The 21,259-nt window shown below is 43.0% G+C and overlaps 3 protein-coding genes across 26 annotated transcripts in view; all 3 read right to left on the bottom strand.

The window, feature by feature from the left end:
* LOC118366259 (DENN domain-containing protein 5B-like) overlaps positions 1-12,769 on the bottom strand; it is a 146,119-nt gene extending 133,350 nt beyond the window's left edge. Inside the window, exon 1 of the mRNA XM_052492026.1 lies at positions 11,942-12,769. The gene's annotated coding sequence lies outside the window, so the exon portion shown is untranslated. The remainder of the gene's footprint in view (positions 1-11,941) is intronic.
* Positions 1-21,259, bottom strand: part of ttll12 (tubulin tyrosine ligase-like family, member 12) — a 68,097-nt gene that overhangs the window by 30,664 nt on the left and 16,174 nt on the right. For 2 of the 4 annotated variants that reach the window (XM_052492039.1, XM_052492040.1), the window contains exons 11-14: positions 20,829-20,910; positions 20,541-20,609; positions 15,716-15,854; positions 12,911-13,820 (exon numbers count right to left, since the gene is read on the bottom strand). In XM_052492039.1, the coding sequence (XP_052347999.1) occupies positions 13,669-13,820; positions 15,716-15,854; positions 20,541-20,609; positions 20,829-20,910 (442 nt within the window). In that variant the 3' untranslated portion in view covers positions 12,911-13,668. Of the gene's footprint in view, positions 1-12,910; positions 13,821-15,715; positions 15,855-20,067; positions 20,396-20,540; positions 20,610-20,828; positions 20,911-21,259 lie in introns of those variants that run through there. The other 2 variants (XM_052492042.1, XM_052492041.1) reach the window with 2 other exon arrangements.
* Positions 1,224-7,608, bottom strand: LOC118372255 (hornerin-like). Of its 21 annotated transcripts, none has more exons than XM_052492055.1 (5): positions 5,471-7,608; positions 5,226-5,291; positions 2,598-2,789; positions 2,442-2,513; positions 1,224-2,321 (listed from the first exon to the last, which is right to left on the bottom strand). In XM_052492055.1, exons 1-5 carry the CDS (start codon positions 6,294-6,296, stop codon positions 1,999-2,001), a joined length of 1,479 nt encoding a protein of 492 aa, XP_052348015.1. In that variant the 5' UTR covers positions 6,297-7,608; the 3' UTR covers positions 1,224-1,998. The 21 variants fall into 21 exon arrangements, with proteins under 21 accessions (XP_052348015.1, XP_052348017.1, XP_052348020.1 ...); XM_052492057.1 differs by having other exon boundaries at positions 2,634-2,789; XM_052492060.1 differs by lacking the exon at positions 2,442-2,513 and adding an exon at positions 2,514-2,597 and having other exon boundaries at positions 1,224-2,285; positions 2,676-2,789.

Genomic DNA, 21,259 nt, shown 5'->3' with positions numbered 1-21,259 from the left:
GGGTACAGGAAAATCACCAGGTGACTGGACTCTCCAACATGGGTACAGGAAAATCACCAGGTGACTGGACTCTCCAACATGGGTACAGGAAAATCACCAGGTGACTGGGCTCTCTAACATGGGTACAGGAAAATTACCAGGTGACTGGACTCTCCAACATGGGTACAGGAAAATCACCAGGTGACTGGACTCTCCAACATGGGTACAGGAAAATCACCAGGTGACTGGGCTCCAACATGGGTACAGGAAAATTACCAAAGAGCTGGAAATTTCCCCAACAAATACGATTTGGATTTTAACCCTCCGATCTCCCAGGCCAGGTCAGCCATGTATATAATCCTGTAGCCTACCAAGTAGAAAAGGAGGTGGCAGGTAGCTTAGTGGTTAGAGCGTTGGGTCAGTAACCAAGAGGTTGCTGGTTAAAATCCCCAAGGTGAGAGGTTAAAAATCTGTTGTTCTGAACAAGGCAGTTAACCTACTGTTCCCCGGTAAGCTGTCATTGTAAATAAGACTTTGTTCTTATCTGACTTGCCTAGTTAAATACATTTCCTCCTGCATTGAGGAAAACAAGAGTCCAAGGCATGCTGACCTCAAGTATGGAAGATTAGGACTTTTCAACTCAGGATGAGATATACAAATCTCATTTGAAAGCAGTGATTTTGTACTGTTGATTTTGATCTGAAGACATTCTTGTGATTGTGACTTTGTAATTCTTTGTAGTCTAAATGTAATCTGATGCTATGCTATCCATTTGTTTTTTGTATGTCATTTTAATATTTGAGAATTAAACAATATTAGGCCATACTTGGCCATGATTACAGACACCTGTGTGTGTCTTTTGACACTATATAAACAAGTCACTCTGCAGTGTTTGTGATTGTACAAGACAGCTTGTCTGTTGAAACGTTGGACATTACATTTTTGCATCTGAGCTCTTAGTGTGCGGCTCTCCTTTATTTTCAAGTTTTCTACTCCGTTAGCCAGCACCTCACCTAAATAGGTGTGCATTTCTTTTCCCTCTAGATAAGTCTCAACACATTGGAGAAGCCTTGCACAAGTGAGTGACTGAAATGAAAGGAACATTGTACTTTGCTTCCCTCTGGTGGTGTAACTGTGTGTGTCTCAAATGTAGTCTTTGACTGGTGGTGAAGGTAAATAATACTACAATTACCTTCATTGGATGCTGGGTAGTCTGAGAAGACCGGTATCAATCAACAAAAACATATTTTCTATATTTATATTATTTAAGTGCCATAACAATACAGTAAACAGAGGTGTACATAAAAAAACAATACAGCATCATAACGTACAAATATTAAAAACAAAACATGGGATTGACAACTTTAAGACGTAGTATAAAACCAGTGACCTGTAAACTACACACATTTCTCAAAACCCAAAACATCATCTGTGGCCACAAAACTATAAACCAGTGCAAGAAATCACATTTTAAAAAAGCGACATAATGGCTTTCAAACATCATTTAATGTCGATATCCACGATACATTTACCACCAGCGTTAAAAAAAAGAACATATTACAACAACAACCAAAAGTTGTCGGGTTTCTTCCCTTAAGTTTTGGTTCTGGTTGCAATAGAAAACACCGTAAACAAACAATGTCCAATACCATCACTATGATGGTGTCCTAACAATGTAGGCAAACAATACTATAGGAATACAGGTAACCAAACACCAATCACCGTTAGGTGTCCAGAGTAACAATAACACATGTACATACTATATAATACACACTTCTGACTTTAACCACAGCTAACCGACCCTATTATTTAGGGAGAGAAATCAGACATTTATTCATTTAAAAACAGATGAAAAGTAAACTGCATAATGTAGCCTAAATATGTAGGGTTTCAAGTATTTTTTAAAGAACAGCATAGGCACGATGTCAGGTTTGAGGTAAAAGTATTGTCTTTGCAGGTTGACATCAACTACTGTTCTGTCTTGTGTATCCTGTCATGGCCGACTGATATGCTTACGAATCACGTCTCCCGACCACCGCTTGTTCCATTCATCCATGGGAGAGCTATGGTGCCTGGCTGTTGGCTCAACTCTTCTCCCCTGGCTGGAGGATGAATGGTGACTACGAGGGGGCTTACATTCTGAGAGGAACGTGGACAGTGACCGTGACGGGGACTTGAATTCTGAGAGGAACCCGGATGGTGACCGTGACGAGGACTTACATTCTGAGAGGAACCTGGATGGTGACCGTGACTTGCATTCTGAGAGGAACCTGGATGGTGACCGTGACTTGCATTCTGAGAGGAACCTGGATGGTGACCGTGACTTGCATTCTGAGAGGAACCTGGATGGTGACCGTGACTTGCATTCTGAGAGGAACGTGGACAGTGACCGTGACGGGGACTTGAATTCTGAGAGGAACCCGGATGGTGACCGTGACGAGGACTTGAATTCTGAGAGGAACCTGGATGGTGACCGTGACTTGCATTCTGAGAGGAACCTGGATGGTGACCGTGACTTGCATTCTGAGAGGAACCTGGATGGTGACCGTGAAGGGGGCTTGCATTCAGAGAGGAACCCGGATGGTGACCGTGACGAGGACTTACATTCTGAGAGGAACCTGGATGGTGACCGTGACTTGCATTCTGAGAGGAACGTGGACAGTGACCGTGACGGGGACTTGAATTCTGAGAGGAACCTGGATGGTGACCGTGACTTGCATTCTGAGAGGAACCTGGATGGTGACCGTGACTTGCATTCTGAGAGGAACCTGGATGGTGACCGTGAAGGGGGCTTGCATTCAGAGAGGAACCTAAGAGGCAAGCATAAGTGAGAAGGTGAGAAATATTCACATTAGCACTGTAGGAAATAGCCGCCACCCAGCTACTGGCTTTCCAAGTGGAGATGAAGGATCAGTAAGGCAACTTTTCAGTTCAAAAATCTATTGAACGTACACAGGACCCTGAGAACACTGCCTCAGAATATACTCAAGAGCATGAACAGAACATGTTGCAACCCTGTCAACAGAAGTCCCAATTACAGTGGGGCAAAAAAAGTATTTAGTCAGCCACCAATTGTGCAAGTTCTCACACTAAAAAAGATGAGAGGCCTGTAATTTTCATCATAGGTACACTTCAACTATGACAGACAAAATGAGAAAAAAAATCCAGAAAATCACATTGTAGGATTTTTAATGAATTTATTTGCAGATCATGGTGGAAAATAAGTATTTGGTCACCTACAAACAAGCAAGATTTCTGGCTCTCACAGACCTGTAACTTGTTCTTTAAGAGGCTCCTCTGTCCTCCACTCTTTACCTGTATTAATGGCACCTGTTTGAACTTGTTATCAGTATAAAAGACACCTGTCCACAACCTCAAACAGTCACACTCCAAACTCCACTATGGCCAAGACCAAAGAGCTGTCAAATGACACCAGAAACAGAATTGTAGACCTGCACCAGGCTGGTAAGACTGAATCTGCAATAGTAAGCAGCTTGGTTTGAAGAAATCAACTGTGGGAGCAATTATTAGGAAATGGAAGACATACAAGACCACTGATAATCTCCCTCGATCTGGGTCTCCACGCAAGATCTCACCCGTGGTGTCAAAATGATCACAAGAACGGTGAGCAAAAATCCCAGAACCACACGGGGGGACCAAGTGAATGACCTGCAGAGAGCTGGGACCAAAGTAACAAAGCCTACCAACAGTAACACACTACGCCGCCAGGGACTCAAATCCTGCAGTGCCAGACGTGTCCCCCTGCTTAAGCCAGTACATGTCCAGGCCCGTCTGAAGTTTGCTAGAGAGCATTTGGATGATCCAGAAGAAGATTGGGAGAATGTCATATGGTCAGATGAAACCAAAATATAACTTTTTGGTAAAAACTCAACTCGTCGTTATTGGAGGACAAAGAATGCTGAGTTGCATCCAAAGAACACCATACCTACTGTGAAGCATGGGGGTGGAAACATCACGCTTTGGGGCTGTTTTTCTGCAAAGGGACCAGGACGACTGATCCGTGTAAAGGAAAAAATGAATGGGGCCAAGTATCGTGAGATTTTGAGTGAAAGCCTCCTTCCATCAGCAAGGGCATTGAAGATGAAACGTGGCAGGGTCTTTCAGCATGACAATGATCCCAAACACACCGCCCGGGCAACGAAGGAGTGGCTTCGTAAGAAGCATTTCAAGGTCCTGGAGTGGCCTAACCAGTCTCCAGATCTCAACCCCATGGAAAATCTTTGGAGGGAGTTGAAAGTCCGTGTTGCCCAGCAACAGCCCCAAAACATCACTGCTCTAGAGGAGATCTGCATGGAGGAATGGGCCAAAATACCAGCAACAGTGTGTGAAAACCTTGTGAAGACTTACAGAAAACGTTTGACCTCTGTTATATACCCTTTGTTGTCAATGACAAAGTATTGAGATAAACTTTTGTTATTGACCAAATACTTATTTTCCACCATAATTTGCATATACATTCTTTAAAAACCTACAATGCGATTTTCTGGATTTTTTTTTCTCATTTTGTCTGTCATAGTTGAAGTGTACCTCTGATGCAAATTACAGGTCTCTCTCATCTTTTTAAGTGGGAGAACTTGCACAATTGGTGGCTGACTAAATCCTTTTTTTGCCCCACTGTACATAGGTTTCAGTTACCTAACAAGTTGGTATTGATGTTCTCATCGATAAGGCTGATTTTCTAGTGAAGTTTTTGTACACCTTGAACAAGTACATCAACTTTTCCCCCAAGCTTTCTCTTTACTTTATGGGTCGTTCCATTTGATTTCAATCACCTTTTGACTGCACCCCCTTGATTTGAACAAATCTTTCCAAACATGTTTGACCGGTCAAAACGCGATTGAAATCAAATGGAATGACGCTTATCAATTACATATGGTAAGGTAATAAGTCACATCCTGTGAGAGTTGGGAAATACACTAGTCTGTTCACCCCTATTCTCTGTCACCCCTCTCACTTTGACTCCCAAGTTTGCTTAGGTCATATTGACCCAGACTCACAGGCCTGTGTAAAATAGCATGATACATTTGCATTCACTACTCAGCTCCTATAAATAACATAATACCCTTTCATCTAGATGATTCCAATCAGAACCCAACAGTCAGTCAGTCTAGGTCTGAGATTTTTCTAAAAGGAAAAAGACATACAACAGTTTGAAATACTGGGAAATCATTGGTGCAATTGTAAAAGTAGCCTATGATGTGAGGCCAGCATAGCCTCCGACTTACCTTCAATTTCATTTGGCCTCTTCTTCTGCTTCTCGGACCACTTGTAACCAACTCCAGTTATTTTTGCTGTAACCAGAAGAACTTGTCAATGACTGGAAATTCAAAAAAATGTATCTAAATTGACCTGTTGTGTGTTATTCTGTGTGTTCGTTTTTCATGTCCATGCTAGCTATACATATTACAAAGACTTTGAGGGAATTACATGCCATTTTCTTTTGCCAGTGGCTTGTGATTGGTGTCCTTACCTGAGTGTCTGGAGTCTTTCGGAGGTTCACGATGGAGAGACTTCGTCCAATGCTTTGCCTGACAAATACTCTTCATCAAAATGACAGCAGGATCCTGCATTTGCCACTTCCTTTTGAAGCTCTTTTCACAAAAAACACTTGGTCCAGGCTTCAGCTCACCTATATCTCGCAGCTTCTCTTCCATAATGGGGGACTGTTCCTCCGTGTTCTGGCAGTTCACAGGAGCATCTTCAGAACACTGTGCATCTTCAGGATCCGTGTAAGACCTGTTGAACATGGCGTAATTTTCATATTCACAGGGCTTGAAGTAGTGCACGTTCCTTGGATTCAAAGGAAAGCTGATGTTCCGCTTTGGTTTTGGTGGAGCATCGACACGTTTTAGAATGGGTTGGATGATCCTGGTCTCCGAGCTGGACCTGGGACTGGCCTGTTGACCTTCCACTTCCTCTGGAGGACACCCTGATCGCCTGTGAGTCCGGGGGGTTGGAGTCGGGACAAAGCTGCTCCCCCAATCTGAGAACACCTGTTGCCTCGCAGAGACTTTTTCCCCAAAATCTACATTGCCATGTGACGGTGACACCATGGCCGTATGAGGGCAAGTATGACTACCTGGGCTGTAACCACTGGGACTGGCAAGTTTGATAAAAGATTTGGGCTTGTGTGCCACTCTTGCAGGTTTGTCCAGCATTTGAGATTCAGGTGAAGCACTGGGAGATGGCTTTTTCCTGTTCTCTCTCTCATGCCAATCCTTTGAAACCTCTGGAGTCCTTGGAAGCTTCAGAATCCTTGGCGGCGAGTCATTCTTACACTCAATTTTTGAAAACATTCCATTCAACACCTTCGGAATCTTTGTCAAATTCTGTTGGGATTTCAAGTCGCTCTGTGCCTTACGTTTTAGTTTCTTGGACAAGTCAGGATGCTTAGAAACCTTTACCGCTAAACCCTCAGGCTCTCCTCTTATCTGCCACCCTCTTCTGCCTTGGTGGAGAAACTTCCTCCCGCTTCCGGCTTGGTGGACAACTTTTCCTGACAAGATTTTGGGGTAAGGACAGCTTTTCCAATCTGATTTTTAAACATTGAATTGTTTGCTTTTGTTTGCCGCCATTCCTCTGCCTCTCTTTGACAACAGGAGACACCGGCTTTGTAAGGGAGCAGTGTCTGTTAGTTTTGTTCTGGGCTTTAGTCTTCGGGATTTTGAGGATTTCCTCTGCATGTTTTGAGGGTGAGGCATTTATGGAAGGCTTTTTGGGGATGTTTATGGAGATTTTGAGAGGAATGGTGGTGGTTGAGGATCCCTGCACATGGAGGGTTTTCACCCCAGGGCACGGGAGTGAGTTTCCACTGCTCCTCTCTATGTCCACCAACTGGCACTGTAACTCTTTGGAGTCTGAGTTCCTGCCGTCAGTTTCAGTTGAATTTCTCCTCTTCTGTGACATCTTGTCCCTACTTTGATTGTCCTCTCTCTCTTTCTCAGTTGAATGTCTCCTCTTCGGTGGCTTCTTGTCCCTGGATTGACAGCCTTCACACTCTTTCTCAGTTGAATGTCTCCTCTTCGGTGGCTTCTTGTCCCTGGATTGACAGCCTTCACACTCTTTCACAGTTGAATGTCTCCTCTTCTTGTCTTTACATCGATTTTCATCACTCTCAGTTGAATGTCTCTTCTTGTGTGATGCATGTGGCTTCATGTCCCTGCATTGATTATCCACAGTTGCCTTCAACCCAGAGCACTTTGTGGTTTGGGATGGTGTCCTTCCCCTCTCTGCTCTCCCATGGCTTTTCTTGTGCTTTTGCCTGTCAGATGACGTTGGATGGAGGGTCTTCTCCTTTTCCATTTTTTAATGTACTTTTTTCTTTGACTTGCAGGTTTTGTATTGAGTGACAAAGTCAGCAACTTCGTCATACTTTTCTACAGGTGAACCACAGTCCTCTATAGGTGAACACCAGTTGTCTGCTATGATGTTAGCTCTTAACTTAGAGGGGCTTTCAACCTTGGGAAGTGGTAATGTACTCATCCTGCAGTCTTGGTCCTTCTCTTGCCATCTTTCCCTATCCTCAGAACCAGGACTGACTTTGCTTTGGGTCGTACGTTCTTGGGCTGACTCACATGGTGCTTTGGCATCAGTTTCAGGCTCTGTCCTTTTCACATTAGAAGCATGAGCCTCAATCTGAGCATGTGGTTCATTATAGCTCTCCTCTGTCTCCTGATCGGAATCCTCACTTGTATCTGACCAGAAAAAAAGTCAATGATCGGTATGACGCCTGTCCATTGCTGCATTTCACCCTGTGTCTTATTGTCATTGGATTTATTGTCATCACCCTCTTCTTCAGTTGAATGTATCTGCTTCTTGTCCCTGCATTGACTGTCAACAGTCACCTTCCCCCCAGAGTCCTTGGGGACCTCTGTCTCCTGATCATTTGTACATGACATGGTAAAGCAGTGAGCGATTGTCATGCATCTTGTATCTTGCTGCAATCCTTTCTCTCTCTGACAACTGGAGCATAGGCCCATTTCAAACCCATTGTCAGTTTCAATACCACAAGGACAGTAGCAGGACTTATCTAAGCTGCCACTTTCTATATTCTCTAGTTGCTTTGTCTGTGTCTTATCTTTGTTTTTAGAGCAGGATTCAGGGGACGCGAATTGGAGGTCAGAGCCATTCTCGATCTGGCAAAACAGTCTCATGGCATCCTCAGATGTCAGGATGGTCAAATTCATTGGGGAAAGGGGTTCTGTGTCCGAGTCTGTTGTGAGGTCTACGACCGTTTTGAGGTCTGTGTCTGGTGCCTCTGTTTCAGCAAGCAGTTTCACAGCATCCTCTGGTGTGAGGACGGTCAAAATCATTGGGGAAAGGGGTTCTGTCTCTAAGTCTGCGTTTGTTGGGAGGTCTGTGTTTGTTGGGGGGTCTACGTCCATCGTGAGGTCTGTGTTTGTTGTGAGTTCTGAGTCTGTTGCTTCTGCAGGCAATTCCACAGTCTCCATCTTGCTGTGGAAGGTGTCATCCATCTGGACACCCCCAACCACTTTGGAACTGTCCTCTGCTTTATCTGGTATGAACCACAGAAACCAAGCTCTTCCAGAATCTTTGTCAATGTCATTCAGCTTCTCGTTGACATTTAACCATGATGAATTATAACCCACTTGGGAAGAGGTGTCAACATGTACTGGAATGGGAAACTTCTCGAGCACTTCCTCTAGTGATATACCACTGACTGCAAAGAGAACCACTGCCTTCTCATCCTCTGCGGCCCAGGCAGACACATCCTGCATGATTTTCTCATCCATTTGATATTTTAAAGCTTCTAACAGGTTAGAGGTATCCCCTCCCCAATACAACTCCAATATGGCCCCGAGACAACCATCCTTTGCCTCTGTGACTGTTGTCACATTCTCCAGATAAGTATCCAGTTGCTGCAGCGCACATAACTTGAACTGAACTTCAGCAATTGTGGACAAATCAAAAGTGCTCTCATCTGCAACATTAGAGCTTCCTTCCATGATTATCTGGGCACCACCGATGCAAACAATATCAGTTGCCTGAGGGTTGGTGTGGACAAATGGTGAAGGTGATCTCTTGTCCATTTGTGTGATGACCTGAAGGACCTCATCATTGTCCTCTCCTGTAGATGCCATTGAACTTGTTTCGGATGCATCTACAGGTTTATCACACTCCAGAAGACTCTCAACTTGAACCATCTCATTTAGGACAGAGAGAGAACTTGCATCATCTTTAGCTCTTTCCCACAGGTTTTCCGCCTGTTTTTCGTTGATGGACCAGGTCTGTAAAATCTTAAATGGCAGCTCATTGCCTGCATTCTCTGTCTCCATGGGCTCTGGGGACTGCTGTGGACCCATTGGCGGGACGATAGCCACGGGGGGCGGCAGAGCGGTGGCGACTGCCGTCAGGGTCATGTACCTGGGGGTGGACTTACTCTCCAGCCGTATAGTGGAGTCCTCATCACTAAACCTCTCAGGGGGCCTCGCCTGGTAGTCTTTGGTGTTTAGATGTAGTTGTGCTTTGCCTGCTTGTAAAACATACATCTTCTCTGTGCTGAATTGTAGGGACTGAGAGGGGTCTTGTGTTGAGTTATTCCCATTTACAGGTCCATTTTTAGATCTTAAAACACTCTGGGGCCAGTGCTGTATTTCCTTGAGTGAGATCTTATGTTTATGAGGTTTTTCCTGAGGGGTGTCAGTGAGAGAAGAAGAGGAAGCATGTTGCTGTTCTGGGGTGGTAGAGGTCTGTGTGTGAGAAACCAGAGCAGCATTGCCAGGAAGATGATCTGTATGTTGTGTTATGGCTTGGGAAGGAACACTAGGTCCGAGTATACCATGGGTGTCTGCATTTGTTACCTGGGCTGCTTTTAGGTCAACATCACCAGATTCTGTACCTCCCATGGAAGGGAAATCTGTAAAAACACACTGCTGTGCAGTCGTAGTAAAGGTCTGCACAAGTGATGTAGAATATCTCACAGGACCTGTTGTATGTCCTGATGTTGTTTCACTGTGTTTGTTGTTGACCATAGGAACAGTTGGAGTGATGTTGGCATTCTGAATGTCTGGAGAACTGTTGGTCATAGTTTGAAAAGGGTTGACATGCTTAGCCTGGAAGTCCAGCCTGGGAGACCTGCTGGAATGGACGCTAGAACTTCCACTAGAGCCACCCCTAGAACATCCACTAGAGCCACCCCTAGAACGTCCACTAGAGCCACCCCTAGAACGTCCACTAGAGCCACTCCTAGAACGTCCACTCGAGCCACCCCTAGAACATCCACTAGAGCCACCCCTAGAACGTCCACTAGAGCCACCCCTAGAACGTCCACTAGAGCCACCCCTAGAACATCCACTAGAGTCAGCCCTAGAACTTCCCTTTGAGCATTCAGTAGAATGAACCCTGGAATAGGAATTAGAATGTCCCCTTGAATGTTCATTAAAATGTCCTCTAGCATGTCCATTGGAATGGGTGGGATCTAACATCTGCCATTTGCTTTCCAAGTAATGGAGATTGTTATGATTCACTATCCGACCAACCATATAATCCCAGTCAGTTTTATGGTGATGGGTTATATCCTCATGCCCTTTTTCAACAATGAGGGTGGGCAAAAACTCATAGCTGGGGAAGTGGGGTTCATTCTTAGCCCATGTTTCTGTTATCTCTCCACTGCGATGTAAGGTTACATTAGGGGATGCCTGGCCTCTCAGGGGTCCATAGAGATTTGGACAATCCCTTATGTTCTGACTCTGAGCCATTCTGTGATGGTCCTGATGATACAGATGTGGCGGCTGGGTCTCTTGTGCCCCATTTCCACGGAAGTCCATTGGAAAGTTTTGTCTAAGGGAGTTGTAGTGGGCCCGTATGGCAGCTTCTTTCTCGTGGTTCAGCCACTGGCGTTCCCTTTCCTGTTGGATGAGGTACTGTCTTTCACCAGCAGGGGGAGCACTTTGCCACTGAGCCATATTATGGCGGCTGTATACATCACCATAGCTCCATTCTCTTGATCTGGCATTTTCACAGGCGTTATCCATGTTGTCAGTTCTATCCGTCCCAGCACATTGAACTGGGTAGGATTTCAAGTATAAAAAAAGAGAAACTATTGTGAAAACTAAGCAATGGTTATCCATCAACCAAGTTATTGATTTTTCTAACAAACTGCAACATGTTTTTGATATGTGACTGCCAGTTGACATTATGGGCTGAAAGTTAGTTAGAGTGCAGATCACAATCAAGTTACACAATCAATATAGTACACGCTCATATAGGAGGCCCCACACATAGCAGTCTGAGCAGGAGTAGAGTTCCACCTCAGATCAGGTTGACCCTCCAGAGGAATCAGAGAGGGTGTTGATCCATCCACATCTGTTTGGTATATAATATCGGCATTGTTGATATCCAAGGCCCTTTCCCGGGATTAAACTAAGGTAATTTGTCTCAGGCTAATCGGTATTATAACGATTAACCACACAACGGTCTCCAGCCTTGAAGTGCATGAATCACACTGGTTAAACGGTTAACATAACAATGGAGCCTATTCATTCTTAGCTATCTAAACAACTTCCCTAGAGCAGCGTATCTTAAAGTATTTTTTCGGCATTTTTCTTTTAGATCACTCAGCGTCTGGGCGGCAGGTGATTAACTATCAGACTTGTTAGTCCCACTCCTCAGCAACTCACCGCCGTTATCGAATGGATTCAAGCTACCTACAGGTGCTGACTGAGCTCAATCGTCATGAAACGCAAATAGCGATGATTTTCTCTCTTGTTTTCCATACAAACTTTGAGAAATAACGAAGTGCGCCCATAATGTGTTTTGTGGGGTGAAGAGCTTAGTAATGATTGCGCAAACAGCTTGGATATCTCTTGGGGAATGAATACCCATACGTAAATCTGCTGCTTTTTTTGCACAAATATAACACTGTTCAACATAGATAGCATTGCTGTTCATGTCAACCATTGGATGTTCCTATGATACTTACAGAAAGTGTGCCCCGCTCCTCTCTCTTTCACATACGGCAGATCAGCTGAACACATGGATATCAACCGATATCTATCAATCAACAACTCGCACTTTTCTTCTTCTGGGGTGGGGTTTATCAGCATCCAACGTTATAGTGCATTATTGGCAAAAACACTCCTGTCTTCTGTTAGAACTTCTTCAAATGTATATGTGGGAGCGCCCGTGGCTGGTACTATTAGATTCAAGTTCCACGCCCCCAGAGTTTTCTTCGCAACTGATCCGCAGTATTCTCGAACTATTTTATTGAAGCAAATGACAAAAAAAAACATAAAACCAATTTTACAAGACAAATTAATATACAGACAAATGTTATAATTTCTGTGGTTTTTGCTATATATTTTTTTAAAAATATAAATTCCTGCTATAAATTGACCGATCAAGTGAAAAAAAATCACCAGTTGTTTCGTTGATTTATTACTGAACTAAAGCTTAGTGATATGGAAGAACTGACTATAGATCTGCAGCTATTTAGAAAGCATATTGAAATGGTGAAGTCCGGAGAACGTTGTCATAGAATGAGAAATGCTCACAGAAGGAAAACGTTATAAGCTTAATGACAACTGTATTGTGTGCTTTAAAGCTATTATCCAAGTTGAACTAGAACCAGACAAATCTGGATTTGAGAGAAGGTAGTATGAAACGTGGCCGTATCGGATTTGTTAAGTTTGCCAAGAAAACCCAGCAGAAAAGAGAATACTTAATTAAACCCGATGTTCCTTGCCTATATAAGCTAAACATTGATGAGTGTCCAGAAAACGGTATTCCCAGCGCAGGTCACTATTGAATAAACCCTGTGTGAATGCTTAACAGTTTGTTCAACTACAAGAGCAAATTTTTCTACAACACTAACCCATCAACCACCATACTTATGATTGGGGTATGATTATGAACGCCTCTTCACACAAATTAATAGTAATACACCACTCAGTTAATTTAACATTCTCATGAGGTTTAATACCGATCAGAACATTCACAAAATGTTCCTTGGAAGTTGGAGGATCTAGAGAGAAACCACAGCGCAATGCCCTTACTTTGCCTGCTCAGCAGTCCTCTCCAGGAGGAAGTGCAGTGGTCGACCTCCCGATTTGTACTGGAGCAGAGAAAAACTTGCCTTTCCCCTTGACCTCCTTTCTAGATCACTTTCCCAACCTCTAGTTTGTTCCCACTCTCTCCCCCCCCTTGCCATTTTACTGGGGGTGTGTGTGATCTTTGTGTATCAGTCCAGACCAGGGATGTCAAATATACAGCTCACGGCCCAGATCCATCCCGCGAATAATGCTAATAATAAATACAATTAAAACATTCGGAGAGAAACTCATTTAACATTTAAATATGACTGAAGCCAAATCCAAACGGTGTAGAAATGATAATGAACCTACATTTACAGTCTCTTTCCAGTTTGCTAACAGTCATCAAAACAAAATCTAGACAGTCTGGGAGCATAGAAAAGTCCAAAAGTGATTTAAAAACAATGTCCGTACTAATTTTAAGGAAGAGGAAATATAATACATTTGAAGTGTGATCCTCTGGACCTCAGTAGTGAACTAATGCAACCCAGGGGGAAAATGTGTTTGGCACCGCTGGTCCAGACCATTACTCCTGATCAATTCCTACTAGAAACACAAATTGTCCAAATGGACCTTTTCAAGTGTGTAATATGGGTTCAAGATCAGGGGTTAGAGGTCATCATGAGACCTGAGTGACAGGGCACTGATCAGCCTCATCCAGGAAGAGTGTTTGAAACATGTGGTCGTAGAAACCAGGGTGATGGAGGCAAGCCCGGGCACAGTCTGGACTGAAGTTCACCTCCAGGATCTGAGGCTTCATCACACGTTCACCTGATCCAGGAACAGATCAAAGAGGGTTTAGATCATACACTGAATATTATTAGCAGGGGATAATAATGGATTACATTTCAATGGAACTTTTATTATATAACTAAAATATGAGTTTTAAAGAAATACAAATTAAGTGAGAAATTTGATTTAAGTATATGGTATGTAGTGTACAATGTTCTATACTGGTAATACTCCACAATGGTATAACTATTGATTTATAGATGAACAGTGCCATTGTACCCATCCTCCTGGGTGGAAACTATCACTACGGGAAACTCCCACTAAGATACATATGTCGGAATCAGTATATGTTATACAGCACTAATCAACTGTTAAACCATCCAATCTACCCCTGACAGATCTGAGTGAGTAATGCATGTTATTTAGCAGATAGTCGCTTTGGATAAAAGTGACTAAGTCATTTTATTTAACTAGGCAAGTCCGTTAAGAACAAATTCTGATTTACAATGACAGCCTACCCGGACAACGCTGGGCCAATAGTGCACTGCACTATGGGACTCCCAATCGCGGCCTATTGTGATATAGCCTGGAATCCAAACAGGGTCTGTAGTGACGCCTCTTGCACTGAGATGCTGGACCAGTCAGGAGTCATGTGTACCTTTTACCTATGGGTGGCCCCAGCAGAGGTCGAACCCATGACCCTTGCCATTCCAAGCACCATGCTCTACCAACTGAGCCACACATTTTAAATAACAGAAGACTTATCATCTACACTCTCACCCTCCTAGCCTGTTGGGTCCTAAATTATTCATGCCCACTAAATTAAGTTGTAGCATCTGGGTGACCTCATCGCCATAAAGCAGAACTTGGTATCCTAGGTGACCTTCCTGAGGCTAAGGCAGATAGCTGTAACTCAGCTATAGGCACCTTTAAATGATAGAGTTTACTCTGACCCAGAGGGTGGAGATGTTTTGACCATTTGGTGCCCTGTCACTCAGGTCTCATGATGACCTCTAGGCACTTGGAGAGCAAACAGAGATAAGATGAGTGGTTTGTCCTTCAGTTCTTCAGTAGATAAGTACAGACCTTCCAAGGAACATGTCTCCCCATATGCATGTGTCTATTAAACCTCTTAAAATACTAAAACGTGTTCACTATCTTTTTATCCAGCATTTTCCACACCTTGAAAAAATGTATTGTTCCCAACAAGCCCCAGTAGCCATACAGTTTTAGGTCTGTAAATGTAGGAACCCAACGTATACAGAGTAACAACCTTATGCCAATGAATGTGTTACTTTACACACAAAAAAATGTATGCAGCTGCTGCTGGTCCTTCCCCCACCCCCCATACTGGCAGTACCACACATCAGATCAGGTTCTTTACTTCTCACAGTGCAGCTACATGGTGTCATCATTACAACGCGATCAGTTATGGGGGTCTCCTATAGCTGGTTCAACTAGTCTGGTCACAGAGACAAGAGGCTGATTTGGCTGCGTTACCTTGCATACAACGTGGGTACTGGTCAGCTGGTCTGGCCTTGAACTGGCTATTCTCAGAAACAATAGATCAAATCAAATGCATTTGTCACGTGCGCCAACAGGTGTAGACCTTACCGTGAAATGCTTACTTACAAGGCCTCATTTACCAATCGTGATTAAGCACAAATCTGTGTGTAACCCATGCGTGGGATCACTGCCACTCACAGTGGGAGATTATCAATGAGAACGTGGACAATAACAGTTAGCTTATCTATTGTTTGACTGTAGCCAGTTCAAGGCCAGACTAGCCGTCTTCCTGTTCCCACAGTGTACACAGCTCATCTTGTGAATGTGTGAAGAACTCAGTGAGGAATGTAGCGCTCTCACACGTACACACACTTGGAGGTACAGAAACATACGCATGATAAGTACGCATGAATACTGCCAGGCCTCACCTCTGTCCCCAGTGCCCCACTTGAGCATAAGGTCTACAGCGTAGATGGCCCGGGAGGAGGGGTAGGCACAGAAACCGTAGGGGGCCGGCCGGGACGAGGCTGCCTGGAAGAGCTCTGCAAATGCCTTGAATGCCTCTCTCTGAGAAAGAGGAGAGAGGGGAGGGGTGAAGTGTGAGAAGGGGGTAGAGAGAGAGAGAGCACAGCAGCAATATTTGTGACCTTTTGCCAACAACGGCAACCAGTGAAGAACAAACACCATTGTAAATACAACCTATATTGATGTTTATTTATTTTTCCTTCTGTACTTTGACTATTTGCACACCGTAACACTGTACCTGACATTAAAATGTCTATTCCTTTAGAACTTTGAGTGTAATGTTTACTGTTCATATTACTTGTGTTTATTACCCATTTCACTCTCTTTGGCAATGTTAACATGTTTCCCATGCCAATAAAGCCCTTAAATTGAAATAAACAAGGGGAGGTAGAAAGCTGAGAAAGAGGCAGAGACATAAGGGAGACCGAGATCGAGGGGGGTGAAGAGAGAACAGTAACAACTGTATTACCTACAGTGTTGGGGGTAACGCATTAAAGTTTCCAGTTTTATGAGTCGTTTGTACAGGATACACATTGTCGACACCGTCCAACTAAATGCTTTTACTTGCAGGTTCCTTCTTGACAATACAACAATAAGAAATAAGAGTACGAACAAAGTAAATGGCAGTAGAATAGAACAAACATTTTAGAATATAGTATAATACAGGAAGGCACAATTTATAGTCCAATATTTACACTTGTTTTGGGGAAGGGGTGATTGGGGACAGGTGTTTGATTACTTTTATGATTAACGGAGTAAAATCATTTTCTCAAATTGGGTAATATGAGTTACTTTGTCAAACAACATGTATGTTACTTTCAGAATCATCTCTCTACCGGGAGTGTTTCCATGATCCGAGCTCAACTGGTTCCCTCAGTTCTCTAGCGAGCAGAGAAAGGCTGTTTGGAGGAACGTCATGACAGCTGCTGTCCATGGTAAGGAAGAGGCACCTCCAATCTTTGCCATTGATCGCTTCTGAGATCGATTTAATAATTACTCGCTATTTCAACATACATTTTCCCCATTCTACTACACTTGACAAGCAGTTTCCTTATTCCACCACTTGGCACTGTGCATACGCATGGTCATGGCTGTGCATACATTTTCACACACACGCAAACACTCATATTGATAACATCACTTTGCGTGGAAATCCCATGCATGGTTTACACAGATTTGTGCTCAAGCATGATTGATAAATGACACCGCTGGGGTCTTTAGGTCACAGGGAATACACTTCTCCAAACAGACGCCCTTGGAAAAAGCACACAATCTGCTGGAAGGTATTGGGAATATTCCAGTACATGTGTTATGCATCTTAGAGTAGTAAGCAGAATCCATGTGAATGTGCAAAGTTGGATCAGAACAGGCATAACCATTCTGGGCCATGCCTCTGGTCTTGTGAAGGCCATACACATTAGTTAATCATTTATAGGCGCCAGAAGACATCTACCTGCATTAGGAGCATAGGTGTATATTACTTAAGGACCATTAGACGTAAAAGTGTGTGCCGAGGCTGGGAAGACAGTTGGCTCGGCTTGTTACTTTGTAATAAAGTCTATTTGAATTCACAAGTTCCGGTATCTGAGAAATATTATTGAGCAAATATTTCTATGACAAAGGGGGGCCACAGGGGCCCGCATCGAAGAACATCTGATTACAGTCATCTCTCACATACTCACTTCCATCAGGGTCATAGAGTTAGGCAGGGCCATGACAACACCAGTAAGGAGGAACCTACGGCATTTCTGCCTAAAACCAAAGAATGATTGGTTGGTTATCTTAGACCTGCAAGGAGGTGACTCCAGCTAGTTGGAATGTACAAAAGCTGTGTTTGTGTGACATATCTGTTGTCTTTGCAACTGTATGACTCAGTGGGTTGAATACATTTTCTAGTCGTCCGTGAGTTTCTCTTTTTGTTCAGAACCTAAACGGGTGAATTAATCTGGTTTGAGCTTTTATCAGTGTCTGTCTGGTCTGTACCTGGAGTAGAACCTAACAGTAAACGTTGTTTAATATACCTTCATTAAGTTTAGGTAATAAACATGTTGGATTCGCAGTGAAAAATACTGACTTGCTGTTGTGCCAGATTGCATATCTGGGGTCTTCGGTCACACAGACACTTCCCCAAACATGCAGCAACCCTTTTCTCTTCTCACTTTATACATCAAAACATCCCAAAGGTTTAAAGCCTAATTGCACTTAAACTTAAATCACACTAAAGTAATTATATACAAATTAGTATACATGGCTAATTAAGCATCCCATATACAGCGCAGCACTTGTAGACTAGCACAGGAAAGCAGCGCCACAGATGAAAGGGGAAACTAGTGATCGTCAAACCTGAGTTAGTAGTTCTGCATAGTGACACCACACATGCACACTGCTGCTACTGTCTATTATCTATCCTGTTGCCTCGTTACTTTTTCTCTACCTATAGAAACCTAGCTAGCTCAGTTACCTCGTGCCTCTGGACATCGACTCAGTACTAGTACTCGCGGTATATAGCCATGTTATTCACTTGATTTCTTCCTTGTGTCACCATTTATATATTTTTATCTTTGTTGAAAAAGGACCCGTAAATAAGAAATTTACTGTTAGTTCACACGTTGTCTATGAAGCATGTGACAAATAAAATTTGATTAAGTAGCTCATCTTTGGTAGAACATGCTCGTGTTGCCTTGTTCTGACAGTAACACCGGTGAGATTCAGATTTCTTTTCATGAGTGAAAAGTAATAACTCGTTAGTTCCGACAAAAAGTAATTGCAAAGTAACGTTACTTTGTTAAACGCAAATGGGTAATATATTACTTTCCCAACCAACTCATCTCAACACTGATTATGTAACAGAGTTAGAGTAAAGCTGAGTGTACGCTACACGATTTATCAGTCCTAGACACATTTTTGAGACCGGAGACAATATGCCAATGTTGTTACCTATTCGGGGCGCGCCGCTGCCACCGACGCTCATTTAATGTGAGCGGGTCAAAGACGCAATGTGAGGGTTACCGATCTAGTCTGACAATATCGGGACGTCTGGGACTGCTCAAACATTTTAGATTTTATCTGCACAAAGTCTGCAACGCTCTTGTAGTGTGACAATTTTTGAGAACGATGATCAGCAATAGCCAATGAGAGCTCACCAGAGAAGACATCACCCAGAATGTGTCGACTCTGGGGCAGGAGCCATGACTACTACTAGCATGAGTTTGTACTTGCCTGTCATGAGCAAAACTCATGACAATGATTACACTTCCAGTATCCGGACTGACCACTGAAGTATTGAGACAGAAACACATGTATAAGGGATAAAAACATATGTGAGCTGAATATCTGCTTAGGTAAATGGGCAGAGCTAGATAAATTACATTTAAAAAAAAAGAGTTAAGCATTGGACTACAGTAAAAAATAATGTCAGCAGGAAAGGTATATGGACCTGATAACTAGACATGTAGAAACTGAATGTCAGCAGGAAAGGTATATGGACCTGATAACTAGACATGTAGAAACTGAATGTCAGCAGGAAAGGTATATGGACCTGATAACTAGACATGTAGAAACTGAATGTCAGCAGGAAAGGTATATGGACCTGATAACTAGACATGTAGAAACTGAATGTCAGCAGGAAAGGTATATGGACCTGATAACTAGACATGTAGAAACTGAAGAAACTGAATGTCAGCAGGAAAGGTATATGGACCTGATAACTAGACATGTAGAAACTGAATGTCAGCAGGAAAGGTATATGGACCTGATAACTAGACATGTAGAAACTGAATGTCAGCAGGAAAGGTATATGGACCTGATAACTAGACATGTAGAAACTGAATGTCAGCAGGAAAGGTATATGGACCTGATAACTAGACATGTAGAAACTGAATGTCAGCAGGAAAGGTATATGGACCTGATAACTAGACATGTAGAAACTGAATGTCAGCAGGAAAGGTATATGGACCTGATAACTAGATTTGAAGAAATAGAATGGCAGCAGAAAATACAGAACCTATACAGGAAACACAAGTATTATTTTTTGTATAGTAACAAGGAAACCCCGCAATCGTTATAATCTAGACCAAAGCAGATGTGGGTGTTAACAAGCAAGAACTGAGACTGGAAGACAATGGTGGGGGACTTATTATTCTCCATATAGAGGGAGGTGACTCTGCTTAAAAGGTGTGGAAATATTGAATCAAATATTTGCACCAATACCGGAACTTGTAAATTCAGTTAGACTTTATTACAATGTAACAGAGCCGAGCAATTCCATGGAAGAACCGACTTTCTTATCATAGAGCCCTGTTTATTTGAGTTATCCCTCTTTACATAACACACAAAGTGTCAGATTGTTACGGCTCTGAAGTTCACAAGCAAATGTTACTCAATTCAAAATGTTGCCTAGATATTTCAACTGAATGTCCGACTGAAAACATTTATGAGGCTGCTTTGAGCCACAGCTCGTTGTAGCGACGATAAATCAGTGTCGATACCACGCTGTCTCGCAAAAACAATCCTCACGACCAAGTGAAGAATCTTGTAGTGTGTAACCACCCACTTCTGTGACACATCGGTTAGTGTGCGCACCACTACGTTGGTAACACCCCAACAAAAACACAGGAAAGACGGTTGTGAGGCTCAGTGATGTTAGGATGTTGAAAGTCACGTAGTGTCCACCCATCTTAACTCACACATACAGACAGACAAGTGAAAGATTAAAAAGTGTGTGTTTACCTCAACCGCTTTCCATGGATACTGAGGATACTGCTTTTCAAACATTGGTATGAATTCGTCGTAGTGAACCTGGGGCACACAGAGTATCAGATTTAGGAAATACATTCAGGTGGTGTGTGTTTATTGTAGCTGTGTGTATGTTTTTGTGTTGCTGCTTTGTGTGTGTGCGCGTTTTCTTTGACAAGTGTTTGTTTACTTTTCTGAGTGTGTGTGGATGTGTGTGTCCTTTGACGTCGGTTGGCTTCGTCTGCTTTTGATGAATGCGGGGGTTTGCTTTGTCATCATTACCTGTTTGAGCTGGACCCCCTCTGCATAGTTCATGACAGTGAAGTGCTTCTGGTAGTCATCAAAGTGGTCCAGAGAGAAAGGCCTGTGTGGAACAGAGATGAGACCAGCATAAAACTCCAGGCCTGTATTCACAAAGCGTCTCAGAATAGCAGTGCTGATCTCGGATCAGGTTCCTCTTCTATGAGGCAAAACATATCCTAGATCAGCACTCTCATTCTGGAAGTGTTAGGAAAATGACGATTAAATGACTGAACAAATCATTTTAAATGGAACTGTAAGTAAATGTATACTCTGTTTTATTACATCTGACTAACAATATGAGTTCATAAGGGATTGTGTGACACAGACAAGGAGTAATTAAAGTTAATGAACACCATTCCAACTAGGCAGAAACTAATGGGTTGTGGATTAAGTAAGCAGATAAGGTAGTT

The sequence above is a fragment of the Oncorhynchus keta genome, chromosome 33, assembly GCF_023373465.1.
Source record: "Oncorhynchus keta strain PuntledgeMale-10-30-2019 chromosome 33, Oket_V2, whole genome shotgun sequence".
Classification (NCBI taxonomy): Eukaryota; Metazoa; Chordata; class Actinopteri; order Salmoniformes; family Salmonidae; genus Oncorhynchus; species Oncorhynchus keta.
This window is presented reverse-complemented; position numbering and strand designations above follow the sequence as displayed.